The following is a 26,054-nucleotide window of genomic DNA, read 5'->3' as shown; positions in this document are numbered from 1 at the left end:
TAGTAGTAATAAATAATTGTTTAAAATCTCTTCCACAACATCAGTCAAATGATCAAGCAATTTCTTCTTTTTCATTTAAAACTATTCAAAGTGATAATGATAAATATGATAATATTGTATGGTATGAAATTAAATGAAATACATAAATATTTTAATATACTTTGATCCAGATCAAATTTCAATTGTAACTGATGTGTCATATATACTAATTGTGAAGGCATGTATATAAGTATAAAGATATGTAATATGTGTGCATTTTTTACGTGTCCATATATTAATTATGTTTTTGTAAGTAATTAGCAAATATTTGTGACAACCAGGGCTAAATTAAGATTCAAATTATTTCTCTTTTCATTAGACAGTGTTACCTAATTCAAAACTAAATATTGTCAAACCGAGATAGAAATTGATTATGAAGTTTATATCTAAATCGTTAATCTCATTGGCTAGAAAATATTTTCTATGAATATAATTGGACACAATTTGCTAGTTGAGAAAGTCACGAATAAGCGCCATCTTGTTGTGCTTCAGAGTACTTGCATTATGTTTTTGGAACAGGGATCGTCATTTCACAAATTTGCGGTTGTGTATTAGGATAACAAAGAAGTAGGTGATTTATTAGGCGAATAAATAGAAAATTTATAGAGTTTTTGCGATTCTGCGCAAGAAATGCTTTTAAGAAAAGACATAGAACGTCCCCGAAATAATTCACGTATCTTTTGTCATTGCATACGAAGACAAAATAATGCGAGGTACGTATGTATGACGTACGATCAATAAATTAAGAAATTCGTATCAAAGTTTATTTTAAAGATGCTTTTCTTTTCCTGTAAGATATTAAATAGAAAAACTCTGAATGTAAATTCGTAACTCTAAGAAAAAGTTGTGAGCGTTATTTCCAATATTAGTAGTATCTAAATGATTATCTATACAACGAGTGTCCATAAATTGACATTAATCGTCAGAGCCCATATTTTACGATCCTGTTTTAAAAATTCAAAGACCGGGAATAAATGAAATTCGTAATACGTTATGACTTTGTAGTAATTTGAGTTGATATTTTTTGCTTAATTATTATATTAATGAATTATGAGTATGTGTGTACGTGAGGTAATTACATAAAAAGAAAATATTAAAATCAGACTGTTTATTTTTTAATTTTTGCGTAGCAGATGTGCATCTGTTTGATAGATATTTAAAAGATAGTAATTATTGGTGTATGAAGAACACCTATGAATATAATTTTCTAATTATTTCCTTATAATATTTAAATTAATAAACAAGTTATGATTTTATATATCTTATAATCTTTTTGAAAGTTGTATTCATAAGTATGAATTATGTCTAATCTAGGTATATCTTATATATTTGTATTCTTAGGTAAACAAGTATAAATGAATATGTCTCATGGCTGCAAAAAAGCTACACAACAGGGAAAATGGAAATATAGGAAGAGTACAACAGTGGTTGCAAGATCAATCATTCTGTACTTTGAGCACATGTAAATCTCCTTTAACTTTGCAATTTAAGAAATTGCAGAATCAGCAAGGAGGTAAAATTTATGATAAAGATATCCATCGAACATATAAATATTTTTTAAGGTAACTTTTTATTATTTGTTATAGATATAGAAAAGATAAATACTTCCAATAAGATAATATTCTTTGACTAATCTTTAATCTATGCATTTGTAAAATGTTATTTATACTTTACAGATATTTGCACAATAACTTGGATTTCTTACAAGAGAAATGGCTACCAATAGTATTTCTTTACGATATTGCTATTAAACCTCCAATAAGAAGTTTCTCTTACTTCAATAATGGATCAAATTTCAGTGAAAGGTTTTCTTTTAAGTAATAGTGGTACACCATTTTTTATTTGAATCTATAAGCTTACATAGCAGTTTTTATTCTTATAGTTGCTTTTTCGTGTATGAAACAACTTTCTCTTTATGAAACAACTTTTTGTTTATAAAACAGTAGTTGCATATTTGATATAAAAGTTTGATTGATATCTTTTTGTCTCTGCAGAGTACATAAAATATGGTCATTATCAAGTTGTACAACTAAACGATATCTGAAGGTGGGAAAACGCTATGTCTTGATAAATACAAATCTTATGTCATTAGAAATGGCTGATTCTAGTGTAGAAGCTGACTCAGTCAATCATATTGAAACTATAACTTCAGAAAATTTGGATATAGATTTTGAGGAATCACAACTATCAGAGTATACTTCGACTGTTAATGCAACCCATTCAGCTCATATTACAAAAACAGATCATGAAGGCTATGTACCTACTACTGATTTCAAGCATGATAATACTTTAACTACTTACAATGATTCGCGTCGTAAGACAAAAGATTTAAATAAAATAACATTAATGGATTATCTTGTAAATGATAGTAGTGCTACAAGTTCTTCAATGAATAGCCAACATGAATATTTATCAGGTTCATCAATAGAAAATGGTAAAAAAGTAATATTACATAACGATGAGATTGCAGAGTATGAAAATGAAGTTCTTGGGGATCCATTTTATGAATCAGATTGTGGAAGTGAGGGAAATGAAACATCAGAATCTGTTCCAAAAGAAAATGATGAATCTAAAGAGAAAGTATTAGAGAAGCTAGAAGATGAAGAAATGCATGATAATTGTTCCCAAGCAGAAAGTACATGTGCAGAGAAAACGCAGCACAAATTGACTGATTTCACGCGTTCATCAGTATGCAGTAATTCTAATATAAGCAACCATTACTTTATAGATGCATCTTCTCTGAACGATGAAGTGGAAATTTTAAATATAAATGTTAAAGAAGATGTACAAACTGATAAAAATACAGGATCTTATATGTCTATTTCTGCTGATTTTGCACACAATTTATCAAGTACTACTGCAGATCAATTCTATAAGTTTACATGTCCACTTAAAGTAACAAATTTACAGAATGAATGTAGTAAAATTGCAAAATTTGAACCAGAAATGAAAGTAACAAAATACTTTCAACCATTTTCTGATATACCTAAGATAACGGAAGTTAACTCTACATTAATCAGCAAAGATGATGTGAATAAAGGTACAAACAAAGAGTCATTAGCTGTAGAAATTAAAGAAGCAGATAGCGGTGAAAGCACACATGCTTCACCTTGTCCTGATAATAGCTCAAATATCAATAATTCTCAAGATAAAATAAATGTAAACAGTGATGAGAACTTACTTTTGGATATTACAATTGATGAGTCAAAGAATCCTAAAGAAAGTACTACAAATTTTACTGAAAATACACAGCAACCTCTATTAATAAGAAGAAATACATTTGAGCTTGATTCAAATGATAAGCTTTCTGTCTTAAGGCAAGAACATGAACGTAGACAAGGCAATCTTGTTTTTCAAAGTGCCATACCACAATATTCAGGACATCGTGTAGATAGTGATATGATTTCTAATGTGACAACAGATTCAACGGCTGTACCTATCAATGATGTATTAAATAATTTTACTTCTGATATTCAAATAGCAGCTACAAATATGCAGTATCGTACAGGATATTTATCTTTCGACAGTTATGAACATAAAATTGATAAAAAGATATTAGAAAATAATTATCTTCTGCAAAATAGTATAACTAATTCTGATATAATATATCCTGCAGCAGATATAACGAATGATAAAGTTGCATCATACAGCAGTTATGCAGAGGATGATAGTGCACATAAGTGTAGCAGTAGCTTACCTGTTACTGTAGGTTGTAATATAGAAAATGTTAAACCTGTAGATGTCATCAGAAAAACTAAAAGAAATGAAACAGCTCCCATTATTTCTGGTGGTGTCAGCACATCAGATTTTACCAAACCTATGGATAGTCCTATCGTACAACGTAAAACAGAATCCACACCCATTGTATCAGGTGGTTCTGTAATTATGAATGATACTAAAGATAGACCAACAAGAATGTCTTCTTCCATGACTGCATGGATTGTAGATATGAGTGATTGTACAAAAAATGAATCAGGATCAAGCGCAAAAGATAACTCTGTAACAAATATGTCACAAAGCTTTTCTACTTCTGAATGTGTTAAGAATTCTATAAGATCTAACAATCATGAAAAGTATAGCAGTTTAGGTTTTTTTGTCAATTTAAATAATGTAGAATCTAAGGAAGAAACACTGGTTAAAGAAAATGTGGAAAATAAAAAAGAGCCACATAAAACTGATAAAGCATATTGTGAATTCTATATTGATATATCTAATAAAAATGATCTTCCAAAGAATAAAAAGATTGTAAAAGAAGATACGAATCATAAAAATGTTGAGGAAGGTGATAAGAAGAACATATTCTCTATGTTCATTGATTTAGGTGATCCACAAAAGACGACTGAAAATGCTCAGAAAACAACGCATAAGCGAAATTTATCATCATTTTCTGATAAACGCATGGAAGCGAAAATTGACGAAGTTGCAACAAATGAAAACTCTAGTACTCTTCAAGAGGATCAAGATTTAAATTCAATAAAATCTATAAAAGAAAAACCAAGACGAGGTGTTTTTATGTTTATTGAATCTGATTCTCCTATAGTGAGAAGACGAACGTTGTCCTCTTCGCGATCAGTTTTGAAACGTCATTCGTGGAATATCGATAAAACGCAAAGTAATAATGATAATGGACAACCTATTACTAAGGAATTAATAATAAAAAAAGAACACAAACGCGCGCATAGCTTATCAGTAGATCAAAGGGATTTGAAGAAGATCCAAACAAAACAAAGTTCTTCTAGTCATTCTCTTAGTGATGCTGCAGGAGGTGAATCCACAAACCATAAGAATTCAAACTCTTTGCAGGAATTGGAAAATAATTCTAATAATAATATGGATACATCCACAGAAGAATGTTTGGCATATGATATAAAGGATACACCACCAAACTCTCACATAGAAATCATTGATAAGGAACTACGTGCGAGTATCAAACATCAACAATACAAGGAATTAGGTAGAGAACAGCAGTTGGGAGATGATACAAAAATATATGAGGACGAATATTCAGATATGTCTGGATGGGGAAAGACGTGTACAGAAAGTACTAATGGACAAACACGTAAAAGTGAAACATTTGACATTAGCAGTGACAGTGGACCATCTCCAAATAGTGATAATCGTGATTATGAATTATCAGACTTATTAAGCAGAGATGTGGAAACAACCAATCATTCAACCAATCATAAACATCCAATCATTCCTTCGACTGGCAATAAAATATTAGAAACTCATAAATCTTTAAATGAAACAATTAAGAAAATAGAATGTGAGTTAGAAGGCCCAGAGTATGAAAAATTAGATACAACTTATAACAGTCATACATCTATATCGAAAACAGATGAAAATCTTGTTAGCCATGATGTAAAGGAGTTACAATTGAATAAGAAAAAGCCAAATTCTAAATTTGTAAGACTTTCGGATTTAACCGAAACATCAGGACATTCTCATACATCTGAATATTTAATTGCCAAGGAAAATAGAGCTACATACCGTATGAGTAGTAGTATTCCAGAAACGTCTTGGATTGAAAGTAAATTAGTTATGTCAAGAACAAATGATTCAGTAAGAACTCTCTCACGAGTATTTTCTTCTGTTATGAGTACTTCGCTACCGTCGAAACAAAAGTCACCGCTTGAAGATTTAACTGGTGATGGTGAGGCAGAAGGTATCATTTCTGAGAGTGACATAAGTAGCATGCAAAGCAGCATGGGACGTTCTGGAGCTGGTATGTAAATTATTATATACTTATATATTGATTTTCTAAACTATTATTAAAATATTATTTTATAGAAGGAAGTACAGAAGAAACAGAAACATCAAGTTTGGCTGGAGGAAAACCATATAATCGATTGGGTGAAGATTTATTAAGAATGTTTTTGGAAGAGATTAATCCAGATGTTACAATTGATGTAGCTGGAAGACGAATTAGAGCACATAAATGTATATTAAGTTCTCGTTGTCAATATTTTGCGGCGATTCTTAGTGGTGGATGGATTGAAAGTGCAGGAAATGTGATTTCTTTACAAGGGTATATTAACATTATAATATCATATGTATATATAATATATGTGATGAAATTTAATATCACAATTAAAATTAAGTTGAGAATATTTTACAGATATTCTTATAATGCAGTTCATTTTGCACTACGTCATATATATAGCGGAGAAAGCAATATACCAGATTCTATAAGCATTGTCGAATTAGCTACATTAGCTGATATGCTGTGTCTAGAGGGTCTTAAGGAAGTTATAGGTTATACCCTTAAAGTTAAATATTGTCATCTTTTTCATAAAGTAAATATTGCGTTTTTATCATGTTTCTAATTTAATATAAATATATACTAATATCGTTATTATAAAATCATTAGCCTTGCCAAGTATGTGCTGTTGGAGTATTGGAGTGTATGCCATTAGCTGCAGCTTATGGACTGGATGAAATATATCGTAAATCTCTAAGGTGGATAACACGACATTTTGTACGAATATGGCCATGCAAAGCATTTGCAACTCTTCCAAGAGAATTGATGGAAAAGTGTTATTTACAGCATATAGTACATATGGTATGTGTAAAAGTACAATATTATATATATATTTAATATTTGTATGTATGATAATTATTCTTTTCAATATAAATAATATATTTTAATAATGTCGTTACTTTGTAATCTTATTATTCCACTGTTTAGTCTACAGATAATGTACTTCAAACTATGATAGATTGTGATAAATTGTTAGCAACTTTGCCGAATGTACGATGGGCAGAACCGGTATACAGAATGGTTTCAAACTTGTTGGAAACGTCGCTAAAATTTTTAGCAGACAATTTTGCAGCTATATTAAATAATGAAAATTTTCAATCACTTGGTCGTGATTTAACATGGAATATAAGTCGTTTGGAGGATAACTTTTTATCAGCTGCAGAACATTTGCCACCTGAACAAGCATGTAAAAGTTATTCAAAGTTACATAAAATGTTGTTATCCACGCAAACAGATAACTTTCAGACAAAAATGAAATGGGGTCCGTTATTTATTGATTTTTTAAAGAAAATTCAAGCTCGTGTTGAAAAATGTTTGGTTCGTGAGGCAGCGAAGGCTGCAAGATCGACAACATGGTTAAAAATGGATTTGGAGCTTCGCCGTAGAATACAAGAATTAGCATGTCTTGTTATTTTACCGCACGAAACATCGAGATGTCAATCAAGGCATTCGAACTTTATAAAGGTACTCGTTACTCGTCGTTAAATTTTATAAAAGTACTCGTTAAAGGAATCAAACTAATTTTATTTTTATTATTAAAGGAATCGAAAACATCGTCAGCTTGCTCAGCAAGTCGCAATTTAGATCTAAAACGTGTGAAAATGGCTATATCGGAACATAATGATAAAACAATGAAGCAAATGTCAACGACACAAACGCGAAAAATTCTAAATAAACCTAAAAGCGATCCTGTTGAACGAAAAATGCAAGAAGATAATAAACCAAGCACCAGTGATGCACCAAGTCGACCTAAATCATGGCCCAATAAAATAGAGGTAAATTTTAACATTTTTAATATGTTATATTATTTTCTTAATACGAATAAAAATTTTGTAGGTAAAATCTAGATATTTAGAACCAAGAACCAAATTTGTACCAAAAGAAAATGTGTCAGTAAGTCAAGATAAAGTGGTAATACAACGACGAAAAATCACAATCTCATCATCAGACTCATCGCGTACATCTAGTCCTGCGACAAAACGAGTGACAGAGAAAAAGCCTATAGCAAGAGTAAAGCTGCCTGTAAAAAAGGACGTGAAAGCTCTTTCGTCTGATAGTTTGACAGAATCGAACATGACCAGACCAAACAAGAAGAAAAATGTGATCAGTAAAAGTTGTGGTATCACTCGTCCTGAATCACCATCCTTTAAACAGAAAAGCACGGAAATTGGATTGTCTGTAGATTCATTAGCAGAATCCAAGAACAAGACATCGGTTGTAAAGAAAAATGTTAACAAAATGGATACATCAATGTCTACAGATAGTCTTATGACAGAAATAACTGCAAATCCTAAATCTAATGCGTTACAGAAATTATCACCAACATTAGGAAAAAGTATAAACAGAGCACAAATTTATGACAGAACGAAGAAAAATATATTGCCGATTCAGCAGAAGAATCCATTAACGGTAACACGTAGGCCACCAAGATCATTAGAGAACTCAACCGCGGCCAGTAGAAGCAGAGCGGCAGCTATAAGTGCTTATCACGGTTCACCTAACCTACGTAGAAATCTTTTAGACGCTGCGAAGACACCAGATATTTCAAGTAAATCAGTAAATAATGTTGCTTGTCGGACAACAAACGCACGACAAGTTTTACAATCAACCACTATGGTTAATTCTATTGTTAAAAGGGAAAAGAAAGATAATAGTGCTAATCAACAAGGATCCGATAACTCTAGCAGAAAATCTTCCCCCAAATCTGGTACTAACAGACCAAATAAGCCGGCCCTCGCTAATAAAAAGTCATCTTCCAAGGTCAACGATGAAAAGATCAAAACAAAGTGCCATACAGAAGAGACTCCCAAACAACTTACAGTGGGTTCTAGATCAGGCACGTTTCTTAAAGATGAGCCTACAATACTTAAAAAAACAGACATTAAGTCATCTCAGATAAGTACTTAAATGTGCATATGAAATGTAATCTTTTCCCAAGATACATACCTATTAATGAACATGCATAGAAAGTTATATAACGCAGCTACGAACGTGATAAATGAAATGAATCATGCTCAATGTAAGATAGATTGCAATTTAGATTATATTATGGCACAATCTAAATGCACACTGGAGATATGTACATGCGTGCACACGCATGCACATGTATAAACGTTCTTATAGCATGTGATTTTTTTGTTATATCAAATATCGCTACATACAATCAGACGTTATATCTATACATACACACAAACGCGCGCGCGTGTGTGTGTGTGTGTATGTATACGTATATGTATATTTTAATCGCATTCCTTATTGAAATACTTTTATCATTGGAAGTTATACTATTCATTAATTCATAATTTATTTGTATTTTATATATAGAATAATTTATGTTTTGATTAGGACTGTACACATAACATTAAATTGTTGTTAGATGTACAATCGAATTTTTATGATAAAATCTTAAGTTAATATTTTAGGTTAATTAAAAAATAAAGAATGGAAAAGATTGTGAATTTATAAAAGATTTTTTTCAGAGATAATTCAATCATCAATTAGTTGTTTTGTAATGGACTGCTAATAATAAGCAGATCTTATAGTCTTATAATAAATTTGAATATTTCGATTTTTTTCTTTTTAGCATCTATTATATAAACTAATATCTTCAAAGATCGGATGAAGCTTAACAAAAAATCATATATTACTTCACGTAGATATGTATTTTAAATGTTTGCAACTACATTTTCTGTCTATATCAAACATACATATAATATGATCACTTATAATATACTTTTAGGTAGTTGCAAAGATTCCCTTTCCAAATAGAGCCATGTTTATCTTTTATTTTTTCTAGCCTATTTTATTTCTACAATTCACATCTGCAATAGGACAAATTATGATCGAATTTTACTTATTAGATATTGCCATAGTATATATGTATATTTAATTCATTGATGTAGATTTATAATCTGTATAACATTTAGGATATAGGGAATGTTGTATTGCTATATACATTTAATATATATAACAGTAAGAAAATGTCATATATGTAAACAAATTTTTATTTACTATTTTTAGATTTCGTATTAATTAATTTCGTCAATCGATGAAGATATACTATAGCAAAATAAGAAAGTATACATTTTGATTTAATATTATATGTGATATTTTGGGATCTAAATTATGTTTTAAAACATATTATATCAATTATTTTCTTATACGCTAAACGATCAGAATAGAAAAAATATACAAATATTATAATTCTGTTCTGATCATTTAGAAATCTATTTAAAAAAGTTATTTACATACATTTGTTCTATTGTAGATTTAAGTTGATTCAAATTAAATATTGTCTTGAATTGATATATTGCAAAATAATTTAATTTTTATCTTCATCGACATCTACAAAACATAAACTTCTTGCTTCGCCTTAGTGTACTGTACGTTAATATATTTATTTATTAAATTCTAATCTATATTTTGCAATGTACATTTTTATGCAATGTTTATATCTAGTCATTTGTATATTAATTACTTTTATGTAATGTTAATAAACATTTAAAAGTGTTAAAATATTCCAATTAACTTAATTAATTACCTAATTTAAAAGTAGGAAAATATTTAAATTACAAAAATCATTTAATACAATAAATTATTTTAATAAAAATATATTTAAAATATGTTACTTATAATATAAAATTATAATACGAATTAAAATACAAAACTTCATTATACTTTATGATACTTTAGAAAACATAATAGTTGATAAACTATACATCTAATAACGTTCCTCTTGGTCTTGTCCGTTTAATATTTGTTTCAGTTGGTAGCATCGCTTTTCTTTTATTCATTCCCTTTCTTTCAAGTTGTTTTTCTATGATTCGTGCATTATTTGCATATGAATCGGCAACTTCTCTCTAGAAATAAAATTTAATTCAGAAATTCCTATTGTGCAGAAATATATCAAGCATTAGCTTATTAAACTTACAGCTTCGATTTCATCTTCTTCTTCATCTATCGTAGATACAGTTACAGAACTAAATTTACCCATATTCTTGGTATGCTTCGTTACCATTATTTTTTTAGGTTTTTCAATTGCTACTTGATTATATATATCAGTCATTGGACCTTCACCAGAACTTTTTATTACAGCACCTTTTACAATAAATACAATATTCATGCTAAGATCATGTTTATAATACAGGAAAAGACCACATCTGTAAAAATATAATTGTTATGACAATTGTAGAGTAACATTTTATATACGTTAATTATAATAATAATCAAATACACACTTTTTACACTTTTGTCGATACTGTTTTTCTATTCCTTCTGAACGTTTCAAATAAACAACTTCATCTTGTTCGCAAGTCATTTTATGAGCATGTTTACTACCATCGATGACCCGCGCTCCATCTCTTTTTCTTAGTGGTAATTTTTCAATAGCACAATCTGTAATATAATAACTGTTTTCTAATTGTTCCTTTTATGGAAATACGTGATAACAAATTTCTGTAACAATCTAACCTAAAATCAATGTCATTTGACCACATAAACAATAATAAATATGTAATGGCTTTTCTTCACCATATTCTTCTTGATCTTTGGTATCAGAACATATAATACTTCTTGAAACTACCTTTGGCATTTTGTCTCACATTAAGTTTTTTATCCAAAAATATAATTTCAAATAACCTTCGCAACTTTACAGCTATGTAAATAACGATATTTATTTCTATACCGTATATATTATTATATAGTATCAAAGACAAGGAAACTTTTCATTAAAGAAAAAATTACATTACTGTTATTTTGAGGTTATACACTTATATTGCTATTATTAATTTATACCCACATGTTCGAATTATATTGCTATTGATTGTCACACTAAAGAGTATAACAATTTTGAGGTATTATAGAATTTAGAAACTCTGATATGGAAAAGGACAAATAATGTGTAATTGATTTGGTATCAACTTTATAGTGTGGACAAATGAACCAATGGCAAACCTTTTTATTAATTTTAGTTCTTTTTACAGTTGTCATTATAATTTGTTTTTTGTTAGTTGGTAATACATAGAATGAAATTGATAAATACTACATTCTTGTTTCAGATTATTTATAATTTGTTTCTATTGTTTGTAAATTTTGTGCAATGAATTTAAGTTTCGTTGTGTAAATTAAATGTATTTCATGGATTATATACACTCTTATGTAAAGAATACTACGTTATCGATATAACCTCGTCTTCGTCGGTAATAATTTTTAGCATTAATTCTCATTACCTATTAACTTCAGTTATAAGTCATTGATGTCGCAAGGTAATAATGCATTCAAATATCGTTCGATGATAAGAAGGGTTTGATATATATATATATATATATATATATATAAACAAGCAAATATAATTCGATCATTGTATTATTGCGATAATTATCTAAAAAAAGGACAAATCAATGCGAAGACATTAAAATTAATCAAGTTGACTGACAAAGTTCGTTAATATTAATCTGATATTATGTAATCATCTATTTTGTCATTCCGGATTGAAATTTGAGTACTTTACGTTTATTTTTTAAGGTCAAGATGTCATATCAAATTGATCGTGATAAGAAGAGAAAGAAACGAAATTGTTAATAGAATTAAAAAGATAAAACAAAGGTAGGTATCTGTACGTAAATAATATTTTATTATTGCACATATAATTTTCCGCATTATATTAACGAGAAATGATTATTAATTTTGTTTACGGAATAAGAATACATAATTTGATACTTAAGATAAAATAAATATAAACATATATACATACATACATACATACATACTCGTGACTGTTTGTAAACTAAAGAACGCATTTACATATGGTCGCTGTTTTATCTGTTAAATCAATTTTTTACCTTGAAATTGTAAATACGAGATTATAAAGACTTGGTCGCAAGAGTTTGATCGATCAAGTAGAGTTATCGCAATGGTATGGTTTTATGCCCTTGAAAGTGTGAAATAAAATATTCGTGAACTTTCTGCGGATATTCAACTAGTGAAAAGAATCCGACGTTATAAAAACTCAACGAACTCTTAGAATTTTATTCTATTATTTCTTTTATATATGTTTTTCTAACATTATTGTTACGAGCAACGAATCTAAATAAAACTCAAGTACCTAATTCATAGTAAAAGATTTTCATGCGAAAGATTGTTGTATTTATGAAGGATACATTCGATGTATGTGTATGCGCTTGCGCGCTTGCAAAAACACTTGTCTGTAAATTCTCAAAATTCTTTCTGGCTGGAAAGCGACTAGAAAATCGAATAATTAAAGATGAATTGATAGGTAGAAAGCAAATACTTTTATGAATGCAATTGACGGGATCTTAATATATTACAATGATCGACGAAATGACGTCACACCAGCTTTAGGACCATTGTAGTAGGATGCCATTGAACGGGTTAAATAGAATCTCTTTAGATCGATCAAGTATACATACATACTGACTGGACGATGATATATCAAGATTTAAATAATGAATTTATTTCTTTCTTCTTCTTTAAAAAAATGGACGATTATTTCTGATGTATTACAAAAATAAATCGAAGACATTAAAAAATTCGTAGTTAATAAACTTAATCGGCAAGATATATTTAGGTAGGTGAGAGTCATTGTAAAAAAAAGACGAGAGAGAGAGAGAGAGAGAGAGAGAGAGAGAGAGAGAGAGAGAGTGAGAGATCGAACATAGGAAAGTCCTTGACATGGCAGACTGTGCATATCGAATTTTATTCTTTCATGGTATTTACGTTTATACGTTTACGTCATAACATGACTCCGAGATGACCTTATTGTTAGGGACACGCATCACCGATCAGACGAAGTTTTTATTCTTTCTCGCACTCTTATCGTTTCTCGATATCGACGAAGAAATCATTAAAAGTAGCATATACATATATCTTACGTCTAAGGAAATATTTGCGTATTGAAAATATAATACATGAATAAAAGATAAAAATAATCGAATAATTAAAAAGTAAGTGTATAAAAGTATTATGGGATAGAATAGGTATGAGATAAGACAGTAATTTGAAAATAACCGCCTCACGCGCCATATTGTAATACGAGTTAGTTTGTGTTGGCAACGCTGGGAGCAATAAGAGCAAATAGGGGGTCGGAATGCGCGGCGGTGGATGCGCAGTGATATCAGGCGCGCGTGTTACCTTGACAGGAGCCGTCCGTCGCGGCGCAGGACGAGTTCTCTTCGAGAGTCTCCTATTCTCTTCGTTATAAAAGGCTACGTCGGTGGTACGTACGGTAACCTCGTCCGCGCGTGCTCGTTCGTTCGCCTGTCCATCGTCCTCGTCGTCAATTCTTTTTTTTTTTAACCCTTCTCGTCGTTTCTCATCCTAATGCTATACCTTTTTTGAATATATTGCGAGCGTTATCGCGATCTCGATATAATCTGCTTGTGATCATTATTATTATCATCATCATCATCATCATCATCATCATCATCATTATCGTCTTCGACATCGTCGTTGTCATCTTCAGTCATTATCATCGGTCGTGATTGGTCGTGGTGCGTGCGTGACACAGCGACAGAGTACGCAGGAGGAAAAACAGGAGGAGGAAGAAGTGGAGAAGGAGGAGGTGGAGGAGGAGGAGGAAAAGGAGCACAAGCAGGAGCAGGAGGAGAGGAGAAGGAAGATCTGCCGAAGAAGTTGTAGGAGTAGGATGAAGGGAAGAAGAACGAGGTGTAACTTTTCATTTTTATTTATTTTGTTCTTTTTCTCTTTTCTTTTTCTTTTTACGTATACGTGCACAAATTAGGGATCACGCATGCACGCGAGAAAGTGGCAGCATTTTCACGCGTCGACGGTAACACGTGTACGTGCGAAAGAGACAAGCGTATTATTCTATTGATACTAACTTTACTTATTTCGATGTCTAATCTAATGTGCCTCTAAAACATGAATTTGAATCACCTTGAAAGACATTTTTTTTAAGAAACATTCTATACATTTTGAGATGTAAACTATCGAGAGAGAGAGAGAGAGAGAGGGAGAGAGGGAGAGAGAGAGAGAGAGAGAGAGATAAGGCTATCATCTGTTCAAAATTATGTTCGTCGACATTTTCATCCGATTGACCGGCTGGCTATCTCTCGAGCCTTCTTGCAACAGGTAATGTTCTAAAACTGCATATATTTCATTACATTATATTTATATCCATTCTTTATTATTCTTATAATCGAATAGCGATTAAATAAAATCAAAATATATACGTTTTTATCTTTTTTTTCCTTTTTTTTTTCTTTTATCCATTTCTTCCTCATTTCGTTTTTCATCTTACGTGATAATTCGATTGATATCCCGTAAATTTCTATAAAATTTAAAATTATCATCACTTTTTTAATTGAAAATATAACACGATCGTTTACGATTAAGACAATCATATGGATTTTCGGCGGTTTCTTTCTACTAGTCGATACTACTTGCTCGGCAATGGGGGTTACTAACCTGAAAACATCGCTTTTCGTGAGGTATTCGTAGTGAGGTTAGAAAGAGATCACGAAATATACACGTATTCCTTCTTCCTCGTTATCAAGCATCGACCCGATTAATCCCTTCGTGCATAATTGTCGTTATACCATTGGCCATTTAAGAGCGATTCTTATGGAAATTGTAGTAGGTGGTCTACAAAGGCTGTCGATTACATCGCTTAGGACGAATAAGTTTTTTGTTCTCTCTCTCTCTCTCGCTCTCTCTCTCTCTCTCTCTTTCTTTCTCTCTCTCTGTCTCTCTCGTTTTCTCTCGTTCTCTCACTCTCTTTCTCTTTCTTTTTCTCTTTGTCTACTTACGATATTCTCACGTAGGTATATCAATTTTTTTCGATAGTATTTATATAAACGCTAAATAACACGAAATAACCACAAAAATTGATAATATGCTGATGTTTTATGAAAGAGTGTTTATATAATTGAATATGCGAATATGGTAATCACGAAACTCGCGACATTACCATTGTGGCAACGTGTAATAATATCGATCGATCGTAACACTTGTTATTCAATTTAGAATGTGGATTGAATATTTTTAAAGGATTAGTTAATATATCGAAAAATAATTACATATCGAGTATTATCGAGTAATTGTAATAGGGAATATTCCGTATAAAAAATGAAGTGAATTCCCGCGGGAATTTATTGGTACGTTCTCTCTCTCTCCCTCTCTCTCACTCTCTCTATCTATCTATCTATCTAACTATCTAACTATCTATTTAACTCTTTCTCGTATCTTTCGAACTTTACGAATATCGGCTTGGTAATGTCGAGATTATCTTTCATAAAATTGAACGAAATTAACCATTCGAACAATTTTTTTTTGGAAAGATATTAATGAGATTAAAAAATTGATAGATTTATCGTATCTTACTTTCCGTTTATCATTTTTTTTGGGATAGGAGATTTTTTATCATCTGCGTCGTATCATAGATGAACGTGCACGTTGAACGCGTATATTTGCAATTAAAAGGACGATTTATCGTTCTTTCGATTATAGAAAAGCAGGAAGGTTGTAATTAGTCGCAATAAGGTATGCCTTGCCCATCTACCCTCATTCACTTCCCTATTTCCTTTTCCTGGGATGAAATTACGTATCTCCGCATCGTTCTTCTTGTCTATTTTGTCTATTGGTTTTCTCGCGATCAACCCGTCCGTATGTTTCCTTTTTCGCCTTTTGGTGTTCTTTCGATGAATACGTAGAGATTTTTTTACGTAATAAAGATATACAATGTGTTTCAGAACACATAGAAACATAATTTTTGGCGCATTAGAATAAAGAAAAATAAAGTTAGTTCATACAAACGTAGCCCAATATATGACCAACATTTTACTTTCAACCGTTATTGTATAATATTATATTTCTTTTTTTTTTACTTGTTTACTTGTTTTTTACAATAATTCCTCGAATTGACTACATTCGACTAAACGTCTGAGCAAAATATCGTCTTATCTTTAACATTCTTACTCGTTCAAAGTTGTCTGGTATAATACGAATTTATTCGGGAACTTGTTTAATAATACGTTGTCGGAGTATCTCAACGTTATCTCTATTCCTGGTGTGTTGTAAACTAAATTGGTTTAGGTGACTCCCACAGATAAGAAAATCTATTGGATGTAAGTTCGACGAGCGAGGTAGTCAATTAACTGCATGTAATATACGAGCCGATTTTTATTTATTTATTTTAAAAACATTTTTGGTAATCTTCTTAAATGAGGGATTGTATCTGAAAAATAGGCTGTATTTTCGAAAACCAGATCCTATCGGATTGATATGTTTGTATAAATTTTTTTTTCTTTCTCTTTCTTTTTTTTTCTTATTTTAATGTATTGAATACAGCAATCGAAATTATACCCATATTTGTTCTGAAATATCCTATATAAAAGTAGTAGAAACGCGAGACAAGTCCGACGCGATGACGGCGTCATCGGCCTTTTCGACGTGTGTGTCTATGTATGCGTATGTAAATGGACGCGTGCGTGTAAGTAAAACGCCAACTTAAAGTGAAATCGATTAATGCCGTTTTCCTCTTTGTTTGCGCAACTTCGGTCCTTTTATCTTTTACCAGGGTGAAATAACAAAAAGGGTGTTATTCCACGCGATCGATCGATCGTGGATCGATGAATTTTTATCGTATACGTTTATGAAACACCGAGTTTAAACAGCTCACTATGAAGATATTAAACGATTTTTTTTCTTTCTTTTTCTCTTTTTTTTTAACACAGTCTTTCGTTTTAATAGACTCGCTTAGATATTAATCGGTTCTTTTTTTTTTTTTTAATATCAACGAATTACGTCTGTGATTTCTTTTACATTTTTGTGTGTTCGTAATATCGCAATTTTTTTAAATATTAAGAATGCTGAAAGTAACGATTTCTTTTTTTTTTTTTCAATTATCATTTAACCCGTAATATCAATTTTATAATATGCACGAGATATAGACATCACGATGTCGGTTATTTTTTAATATCATTAATAAAATCTCTATAATAATATTTATGTGAATCGATAAGAAATGTCATCTCGTAGACATATGTTTCGTTACAGCAGTTTATACAAAGCTTTTCTACGAAGAAGAAGAAAGATACATATGTATACGATAAAAAGTTCTTTCCTCCACCTCCCAGAAAAAGTATGTCCGATATCTACATTGTTGTGTATACGTTCTCGTGTGAATACGTAAATACGTTTGGTGGCAACGTGATCATCCGAGGAGATTCATTTTTAACACTCGATTTACATTCTATGACCTTTCTCGATGGAGTAAACAAAATTCACATTTTTCCCGAAAGCTTTTGGCATTATTATCTATTTTAGCGCCAACAAAAGCTTTGAATTTTTACAAATACGTTTTGTAAATATATTTAGAATTTAAGGGAAATGTTTCGACAACTTTATAATGTAATAATAAGTTAACAGAAAAATATGAAATATATATATATTATAACATTAATCATGCTTTTTATGATCTTATATTGGATTAATAAAAAAAGAAAAATATAAGTAAATGATAAACGAAAATAAAAATATTTGAAGAGATTATTTGCAAATCGGCCATCGCGATTACAATATTATCTTGAATAATCTTGAAATACATGGATCGTGTCGTCGAAAGACTTCCGTGGTTTTCTATCTTGAAATGCGATCTGACATGATCGAACGCTGTTCGCGCTGAATAATTTAAACGTTCCTATTTTTATTATTATCCATAGCGAGATATGCTAGATATATTCAGTGTGTTATAATCCTTTTAACAAAGAACAATCTAAACGAGATCTTAATTGACTTGTTATATTTTTAATCTTTTATTTTATTTTTATCAATTTCTTTTTTTCTTCCTTTATTCCTTTATTTCTCATGATATTGATGCTGTCATTGTTACGAATGTTTCAACACTTGGTCACTGCTATGTTTCACATAAAACATTACAACATGGATGTCGATGACCGAATCTCAACCTACTTGCCTTCCTCATTTAACCGTGTTTCTTTGATGTTCTACAAAATCTAGGTCCGAATTGCCCTGGTTTCCTTTTTACTTTAAGGAAGCATTGTTTCGTCAGCGGGAAGACGGTACAAAGACAAAATTAAGTAGGTTATCACGTGGTTATAATGCGTTATTGGACTGAGTAAAAAACAGAAAAAATTTTCATGCACGAACTTTTAATAGAAAGATGGACAAATTTTCCTTCATTTTCTGCATCAATTTATGGTATATTAATTATGCAATAATTCTATTAATTCTCTCTCTCTCTCTCACTCTCTCTCTCTCTCATTCTCTCTCTCTCTCTCTCTCTCTCTCTCTCTCTTTCTGTCTCTTTTTATTTCTTTTTCTCTCTTAGTATCATTCGGTCTCTTTTAGTTGGTGTTACGTATATCCGCCTCGTTTCTATGGGACAATAAATTGTGCGTCGAAAATCAATAACTACCGTACTGTGAGACCACGCTTGATGCATGTCCGATTTATTTTTCCACCTGTCGGTCTTCTGCCTCCATAGAATGATTACAAAAAGTACGATAACATCTATCGGTTTAATCGATCCATTTGGTTTATCCGTCGTTTCTTTCTTTTTCTTGTTTTTTATTTATTTTTTTTTATTTTTTAAATTCTTATCATTTTCTCGTCTTTGTTTTCGAAAAGTTTTATATAACTTCACGCGTTACCAATCGTCTATCACGATTTATTCGAAAAATTCATCGTCAAGGGCATGAGCGCGATAAAATCAACCGTCTTGTGTGTAGTCGTGTGTGTTCGCGAAACTCTAACATAGATCCCTCGAAGCATTGTTTTATGATGACTGATATCGATATGTCTTGATTGCGATCACAGTTTTCCTCTAGTATAGAATGATATTATGACGGTATTATAATGGCATGTATAAACACGTATTCATATATTTCTATGGATTAAATAATTACTTTTTTGTTTTCTTTTTATTTTTGTTTCCTCTTTTTTTTATTTTGATCGAAAAATGCATTTTGAGTTTTGTAAAGATACTTATATGTTAATTAACATTCTATAAATATTTCCTATTAATATCATTGATTTTTATAATTATTATAAATTTTATTTAAATTAACCAGTTCTCTGATAAAGTAGACATTTTGTCTTTTTTGTTCTTTTTCGGTCTTTTTTTTAAAAATCAACTATACCTATATACATTAACTGTAAATATACGCTATATTCCATTAAGATGGCTGTCTTGTGCTATAATGTTCATGGACTCGACATCTATATGTACCTGCTGGTGACTCGTCTATTTTTGTTAACTCACCCCGATATCGATTGTTTTAGAATGTTAGAATGTCACCAAAGTTTATCTTTTAACGCGATTCAACCCCCTCTCGTCAAACTTGTGTAACTTCCGTTAAAAGTTCGTCCTTTTCTTAGCCTCAATTTTTTTTTTCTTATACTTTACCATCGTCTATCTTGCCTTCTTTTATCTATCAGTTGCGACGAAATTCTTTGGTTCATTGATTCGAAACGAGTAATATAATAATGTTTATTCATCCATGTCGACAGTAGCAGCGAACGAAAGTATTATTTTACTTTCTCTACATTGCCTGCACTGTTTAACCCTATCCAATGACTTTGAATATATGTTCTTTTTCTTTAATCATGTCTAATAGTAGATAGTAGTTCATAAAGTTCGACCATGACCAGTTCGACTTACACTTGTATTTTCGATGACACGCATATTCAATGCTTTTCATATGTCAATGCTGAGTATTAATCGATCTATGCAACTGTTATTGAAATTGTCAATAATACGTGTCAGGTAACATATTCATGTCAATTGACACATTGACCGATTAAGATAGAATCCGTTGTATATGCATAACAATAGGATAGAAATGTTTCGTTATCTATTACGTGTATATATATATATATATATATATATATATATATATATATTTATATATTTTATGTTTAACGTTTTCTCAAATTATAGTTGTATATATATATATATATATATATATATATATATATATATATATATAAATACTTAAAACTACAAGTGTGTGCGTGTGCGCATGTGTGTATATGTGTGTGTGCGTGTGTATAAATTGTTTATATGTTACTCATGGGTGTTATTCATGTTTTAATTAAGGTCAACATTGTCACCGATAACCGACGCGGTAGTAAACTTATTAACTATTCCACGAGATTAGACATGAATCGAACTTAATCAAAATTTCAAGGTCAAGAAAGCTTTAGAAAGAAAACAGAAAAGAAATGTGCTAGCTACGTGGTAAAATTTTGCAAAGGTCATGCATCCTACATATGTATTTATTATAGTACGTATATCGCGAATGATTGATACGTGGCAAGAAAAATTCACGCTTCCATGATATAGCAGAAAAAAGAAAGAAAGAAAAGAGAGATCGATCCAATCGATTTGTGAATACACATTTCATGGTTTATCTGTCTTTCTAAATGTCAATACTTTTACCAGTTATATTGATTTATCTTTTCCTAAAGTCTACTTTTCTGTTCTTTTTTCTTTTTTTTCTTCTCGAAAATGTTTTCTATTATTTATATATCTTTGATACTTGCATACCGAGTGAACAGTCTGTGTGGTAATAAATTAGAAATTGATCATTTAATAGTTTATTTTGTTAATAAATTTCAAAATCTTTATTTCCTATTAAATAATTTATTAGAAATATCCACGAATTGACTTTAGTAATTAATTACTAGAATCGAAAAATAAATCAAGGCGGCCGAGTCACACGGTTCATGATGCATATATAAAATATATACATGGATTAATTGTATACATATATGTATATATATATATATATATATATATATATATATATATATATATAATATTTTTATCATTATTATATCTCATTATAATTATAATCATTATAATTAATTACTAACATCGAAAAATAAATAAATAATACGGTTCATCGTGTAGATATATCAACACATCATACATATTTGTGTAAAAGAAAAAGAAAAAGAAGAAAAGAGAAAACAGAAATTCTGAAAATCTTATCTGTTCTCTTGTCTCACGAGACTTTGGAATTTTGTAGCTTCGCACGCTCGTTAAATGTCAGGCCGTCTATTACCACTGAGATCTCCATTACTTTCAAGCAATACACTTTTCAACTTTAATAACACTAGCTACTCGGTTTGATAAATATGGTTACATTGGATCTTGATGAAGCCGAGATCAAATATCTCGACGAAAATGAACATTTCAAATTAAGCATATACTCGAAACATATTTGAAAATGAAGAGAAGAAATGAAGGAAAATTAATAAGAAGAGAGAGAGAGAGAGAGAGAGAGAGAGAGGGAGAGAGAAAAAAGAAAGAGAAAGAGTTCATTCGTTTATTCATTTGCGAAAGCGTCATCCTCGAAAGTCACGTACTGTGGTATGTTTATATTCACAGGTTGAACATGAGTGAGACTAGTCAATGAGTCAGTGGAACGAGCATTGGGGTTATACAGTAACCCTTATTTTCTAACCTTCATTATTTTTCATGTCTTTCTCGTAGGTATATATCTCGTAGGTAGTACAATCATATACATAACTATATATATATGTATGTGCGTTTGTATGAATGTTAATGATTCAATGAGAAACGAGAACGCACAACATGACTAATATATTCGTTCTTTATTTCATCAGCTTGCAACTTTTATATTACTTTTTTCTCTTAATACATTTTTTATTATTTTTAGATACACATAGATACATACATACATACATACATACATACATACATACATACATACATACATACATACATACATACATACATACATACCTATATATATATATATAAATGTATATAAATCTTTTGTTTTATGTAATCTATTAGAAGAGTCCACACACACACACACGTAGAGTACGAAAAGATATTGTAGTCGTGCGAGTATGTTTCTTGTTGAGAATCTATTTTAAGAAATAATTAATAGGTAATCACGGTGTGCGATAACGAGAAGGGATGGTCTTGGAACGAAACCGAAACATACCAGAGAAATCTGGGTGTGGCGGAATAAAGGGTGCGTTTTGTCTTTTCCATAGATATCTATGTATACACATACAGAGATATACGTACGTATGCATACACACACAGAGAGATACATTGTCTTTTTACATGTATTTTACGTGTATGTATTTGGATAGAAACGTGCTTACATAGGCGCTTACCTACAAAGGGCCGCACACGTTCATCATTTTCTTCTCTTTGGAATAAATTGACTTCCAGGTATAAGAAACTATTCCGATCCACTTTACGAAGTGCATCAATTTCTACCCCTCGATTCGAATACATCGGAAGTGTTTTCGGGAATATATGATAAATAGGACGCGCATATTGCAAAGTAATATTCTTCTTTTCTTTTTTTTTTTCAAAATTAGATTAAACAGTAAAATCACTGATTATGAGAGTTCTTGTAATTTTAATTAATCACGATTTCGATAAAATCATTGTAAGATAAAATCAAGCGTTTAAGTGAAACGAAAAAATTTGTTTCGTTATACTATAAATATATTTTTCCCTTCAAGGATAGAGTAAACAATAAGATCATTAATTAAAGTAACCAGATTCTTTTTAATCTTGAATAATAATGATTCAGATTATAAGATAAAATCTATTGTTTAAGTAAAATGACAAAAATGTTTCGTACACCAAAGGGATATTTTTTCGTTTCTTTTTTCTTTTTTTCTTTCTCAATATACACACAAAAGAAGAAAACGAAGTTGAATGAAACTTTAGATAAATGATCATACTAGAAGAGAATCCGTTGAAAGTTGAAGGAGAATTTTGGCATTGAGAATTTTTTCCGAAGATGCCATGATAAATCACTTTCCATCGATTTCTTCGACGATAAATCGAAGAAACGACATATCCAAAAATGATTAATGTAAGCTAGAAACGAGTCACGTTACACGGTTGGTCGTGTGCTGTTCATCGAGTCAATAAAGTCGTATCCCACGCTCGACTCCCTTCTTTCAAACGAATTTGAACGCTCCTCTTTCTTTTTTGTTTTCTTTCTTTTTGTTTATCTTTTTTTTGTTTTTTTTTTGTTGTCCTTCACGATGAGTCAGACTGTTTTATCGTCATACTTTATGTCATACTTTAGACCGACGTTTTTTTCGATTATGTAAAAAAAAAAGAAAAGATAAAATGAAAAAAAAATTTGATATTGTAGCAAATCACAAACGATGGATTGAATTTTTACGTAAATTTAAAGATATTTATCTCGATCTGAGATCTATATATATAAGAAGATTAAGTATTATTATCATTGAATTAGGAATTAGAAGCATTAAATCAATTGATGTGGTTTGTGAATCTCAATGTACATCATTAGCTTTATTTAATGACTCATGTTGATTCAACGTAACATACTATTCAGTTAAGATCTATTTAACAATACATTCAATCTATTATTCAATTCTTTCCTCATATTGTATATCTCACTAAAAAATTTTCCACTACCTAACGAGATTTGATTGGTCAATTTGAACACATACAGTAAGATGTATACGAGGATATCTTAAAACAATTTATACACGTTGTGATTCTGTACAATTTATTAATTATTTTAATTATATAAATATATACGTCCTTGTTGATTTTATTTATTTCTTTTCTTTTTTTTTTTTTTTTTTTTAATATTATTATTCTTTCTACGATAATTAAGAATAAATTTTTTATTAGAGATTAAATATAAAAGCATTACATGTTTTGTGTTTAAACGATACGTTATTTCGAGTCCTTGAAATGTCTCGATAGAGTGTCCAGATATATAGTTTTCTAGTGATACCCAATATTTGATGGAGGAAGTATTTGATGGAAAAGAAAGAGATAGAGTTAGACAGTGAGAAAGAGAACGGGAGAGAACGAAAAATGGTCCGACTTTACGACTAGCATTTTCTCTCAACTGCAATGCAGATGTTATAAAATTTACGCATCCGGTATAAAATCTTCGCCGCTAGCAGTCTTAACATACGAACTTCCTCTTGACGAAACAAGTTTAACTAACAAAATGACCTAGGACGACATTTCGAATTTCATGAAACTTTATCGGCGAAATAAAAATTTATATATATATATATATATATATATATATATATATATATATATATAAATGTCGAGACACATTAATTTTATTTTCAAAGATGAAAGGTTTTTATTACAAATTCATCCAGTTTGAGACTCTTACAAAAATCTTGAATGACAAGTGACATCATTTGGATGATCTTTTAATTGTCTTTACAACGGTGCTATATTTAAAATTTGAAATCAATAGTTTTCGAAGAAATGTGTTTCTAAATTTCTTATTGAAAACTTGATTCTTAATTTATTCAAAACATGTATTGTCGACTTTCACGCAATAAGAAAATCTTTCCTCGATATTACATCGAACATTTTGCATCACATCCGGTGTAATTTGTCGAGATTCTTCAAGTTTTCCTATTGAAACCAATTGGGTGGCATATATCTTTGATTTTAGATGTTCTCATAGAAAAAAATCATAGGGCGTAAATGATCGAAAAAATGTTGGTTCTATAACTGTCGTATTGGACCTGCATATAGTCTGGAGTAGTTCCATTGTGTTGAAAAAATATCTCTTCTGGCATATTCAGGTCGTTTTGAATGATTTATACGATCAATGAATAAATCTAGCTCCTAAGTAAATTGAACTACGACTCTCCGATAAAATTATTTGATAAAAAGAATGGACCAATAATTTTACAATCAAGATACCAGCCTATACATTTACCGAAATACACCAGAAGTATTGTAGAATATTTGACGTAATACTGTGGAAAAATTGTATTACTGCATGGATGTTGGCGATTCATGTTTTTATAATATTTAATAAAATAAAATTTCTTCGAAATCTGCAATTCTTTGCAATCTGAAATTACAAATGCATCATTTTCTCGGGAATTTTTAACTCAAAATTAACAAAAAAAAAAAAAAAAAAAAAAAAAAAAACACCATTTTACGGAGAATTAAAAGATCTTTCATATGACATGCCACTTGATCTCTGTTGTCACTTAAGATCTTTAAGGAGCTTGTCACCCGAATCCACTGGAGCTAGTTTAAAGTGGATGAATATATAAGAACCTGTCTCCTCAAAAACAAAATTGACCTGTCTAAATGTTTTTCGAAAAAATTATTAGGCTTCATAATATTTTTGGTATACACTTTTCGTTGGGACACTTTTTGTGTATGTGTTCGTATATATATTTCATGCAATTCGAGTTTATCAACACGTTGTCCATTGATAGA

General features: G+C 30.4%; 3 protein-coding genes across 5 annotated transcripts in view; 2 read left to right on the top strand and 1 right to left on the bottom strand.

Moving 5' to 3' along the window:
• Window positions 1-541: 541 nt before the first annotated feature.
• On the top strand, window positions 542-10,317 carry LOC124422670. 3 transcript variants are annotated; one of them, XM_046959457.1, is made up of 10 exons: window positions 542-752; window positions 1,381-1,601; window positions 1,716-1,844; window positions 2,034-5,764; window positions 5,830-6,067; window positions 6,158-6,335; window positions 6,410-6,601; window positions 6,728-7,264; window positions 7,342-7,575; window positions 7,637-10,317. In XM_046959457.1, exons 2-10 carry the CDS (start codon window positions 1,408-1,410, stop codon window positions 8,705-8,707), a joined length of 6,504 nt encoding a protein of 2,167 aa, XP_046815413.1. In that variant the 5' UTR covers window positions 542-752; window positions 1,381-1,407; the 3' UTR covers window positions 8,708-10,317. The 3 variants fall into 3 exon arrangements, with proteins under 3 accessions (XP_046815413.1, XP_046815412.1, XP_046815414.1); XM_046959456.1 differs by having other exon boundaries at window positions 1,716-1,856; XM_046959458.1 differs by lacking the exons at window positions 542-752; window positions 1,381-1,601 and having other exon boundaries at window positions 1,720-1,865.
• A 77-nt stretch (window positions 10,318-10,394) lies between these two features.
• Window positions 10,395-11,738, bottom strand: LOC124422671 (STING ER exit protein). The gene is made up of 4 exons (XM_046959459.1): window positions 11,270-11,738; window positions 11,038-11,194; window positions 10,731-10,959; window positions 10,395-10,659 (listed from the first exon to the last, which is right to left on the bottom strand). Exons 1-4 carry the CDS (start codon window positions 11,388-11,390, stop codon window positions 10,513-10,515), a joined length of 654 nt encoding a protein of 217 aa, XP_046815415.1. The 5' UTR covers window positions 11,391-11,738; the 3' UTR covers window positions 10,395-10,512.
• A 2,189-nt stretch (window positions 11,739-13,927) lies between these two features.
• LOC124422730 (potassium voltage-gated channel subfamily KQT member 1-like) overlaps window positions 13,928-26,054 on the top strand; it is a 29,027-nt gene continuing 16,900 nt past the window's right edge. The window contains exon 1 of the mRNA XM_046959576.1: window positions 13,928-14,482. The gene's annotated coding sequence lies outside the window, so the exon portion shown is untranslated. The remainder of the gene's footprint in view (window positions 14,483-26,054) is intronic.

This window comes from Vespa crabro, chromosome 3, assembly GCF_910589235.1.
Source record: "Vespa crabro chromosome 3, iyVesCrab1.2, whole genome shotgun sequence".
In the NCBI taxonomy this organism is placed as follows: domain Eukaryota; kingdom Metazoa; phylum Arthropoda; class Insecta; order Hymenoptera; family Vespidae; genus Vespa; species Vespa crabro.
This window is presented reverse-complemented; position numbering and strand designations above follow the sequence as displayed.

Coding starts and splice junctions, on each gene's coding strand:
- LOC124422670 (XM_046959456.1), top strand. CDS start 1,408: ATGGCTGCAAAAAAGCTACACAACAGGGAAAATGGAAATATAGGAAGA. Junction 6,336..6,409: donor ATTGTCATCTTTTTCATAAA/GTAAATATTGCG, acceptor TAAAATCATTAG/CCTTGCCAAGTATGTGCTGT. Junction 7,576..7,636: donor CATGGCCCAATAAAATAGAG/GTAAATTTTAAC, acceptor AAAATTTTGTAG/GTAAAATCTAGATATTTAGA.
- LOC124422671 (XM_046959459.1), bottom strand. CDS start 11,390: ATGCCAAAGGTAGTTTCAAGAAGTATTATATGTTCTGATACCAAAGAT. Junction 11,195..11,269: donor TCAAATGACATTGATTTTAG/GTTAGATTGTTA, acceptor ATTATATTACAG/ATTGTGCTATTGAAAAATTA. Junction 10,960..11,037: donor TATCGACAAAAGTGTAAAAA/GTGTGTATTTGA, acceptor ATATTTTTACAG/ATGTGGTCTTTTCCTGTATT.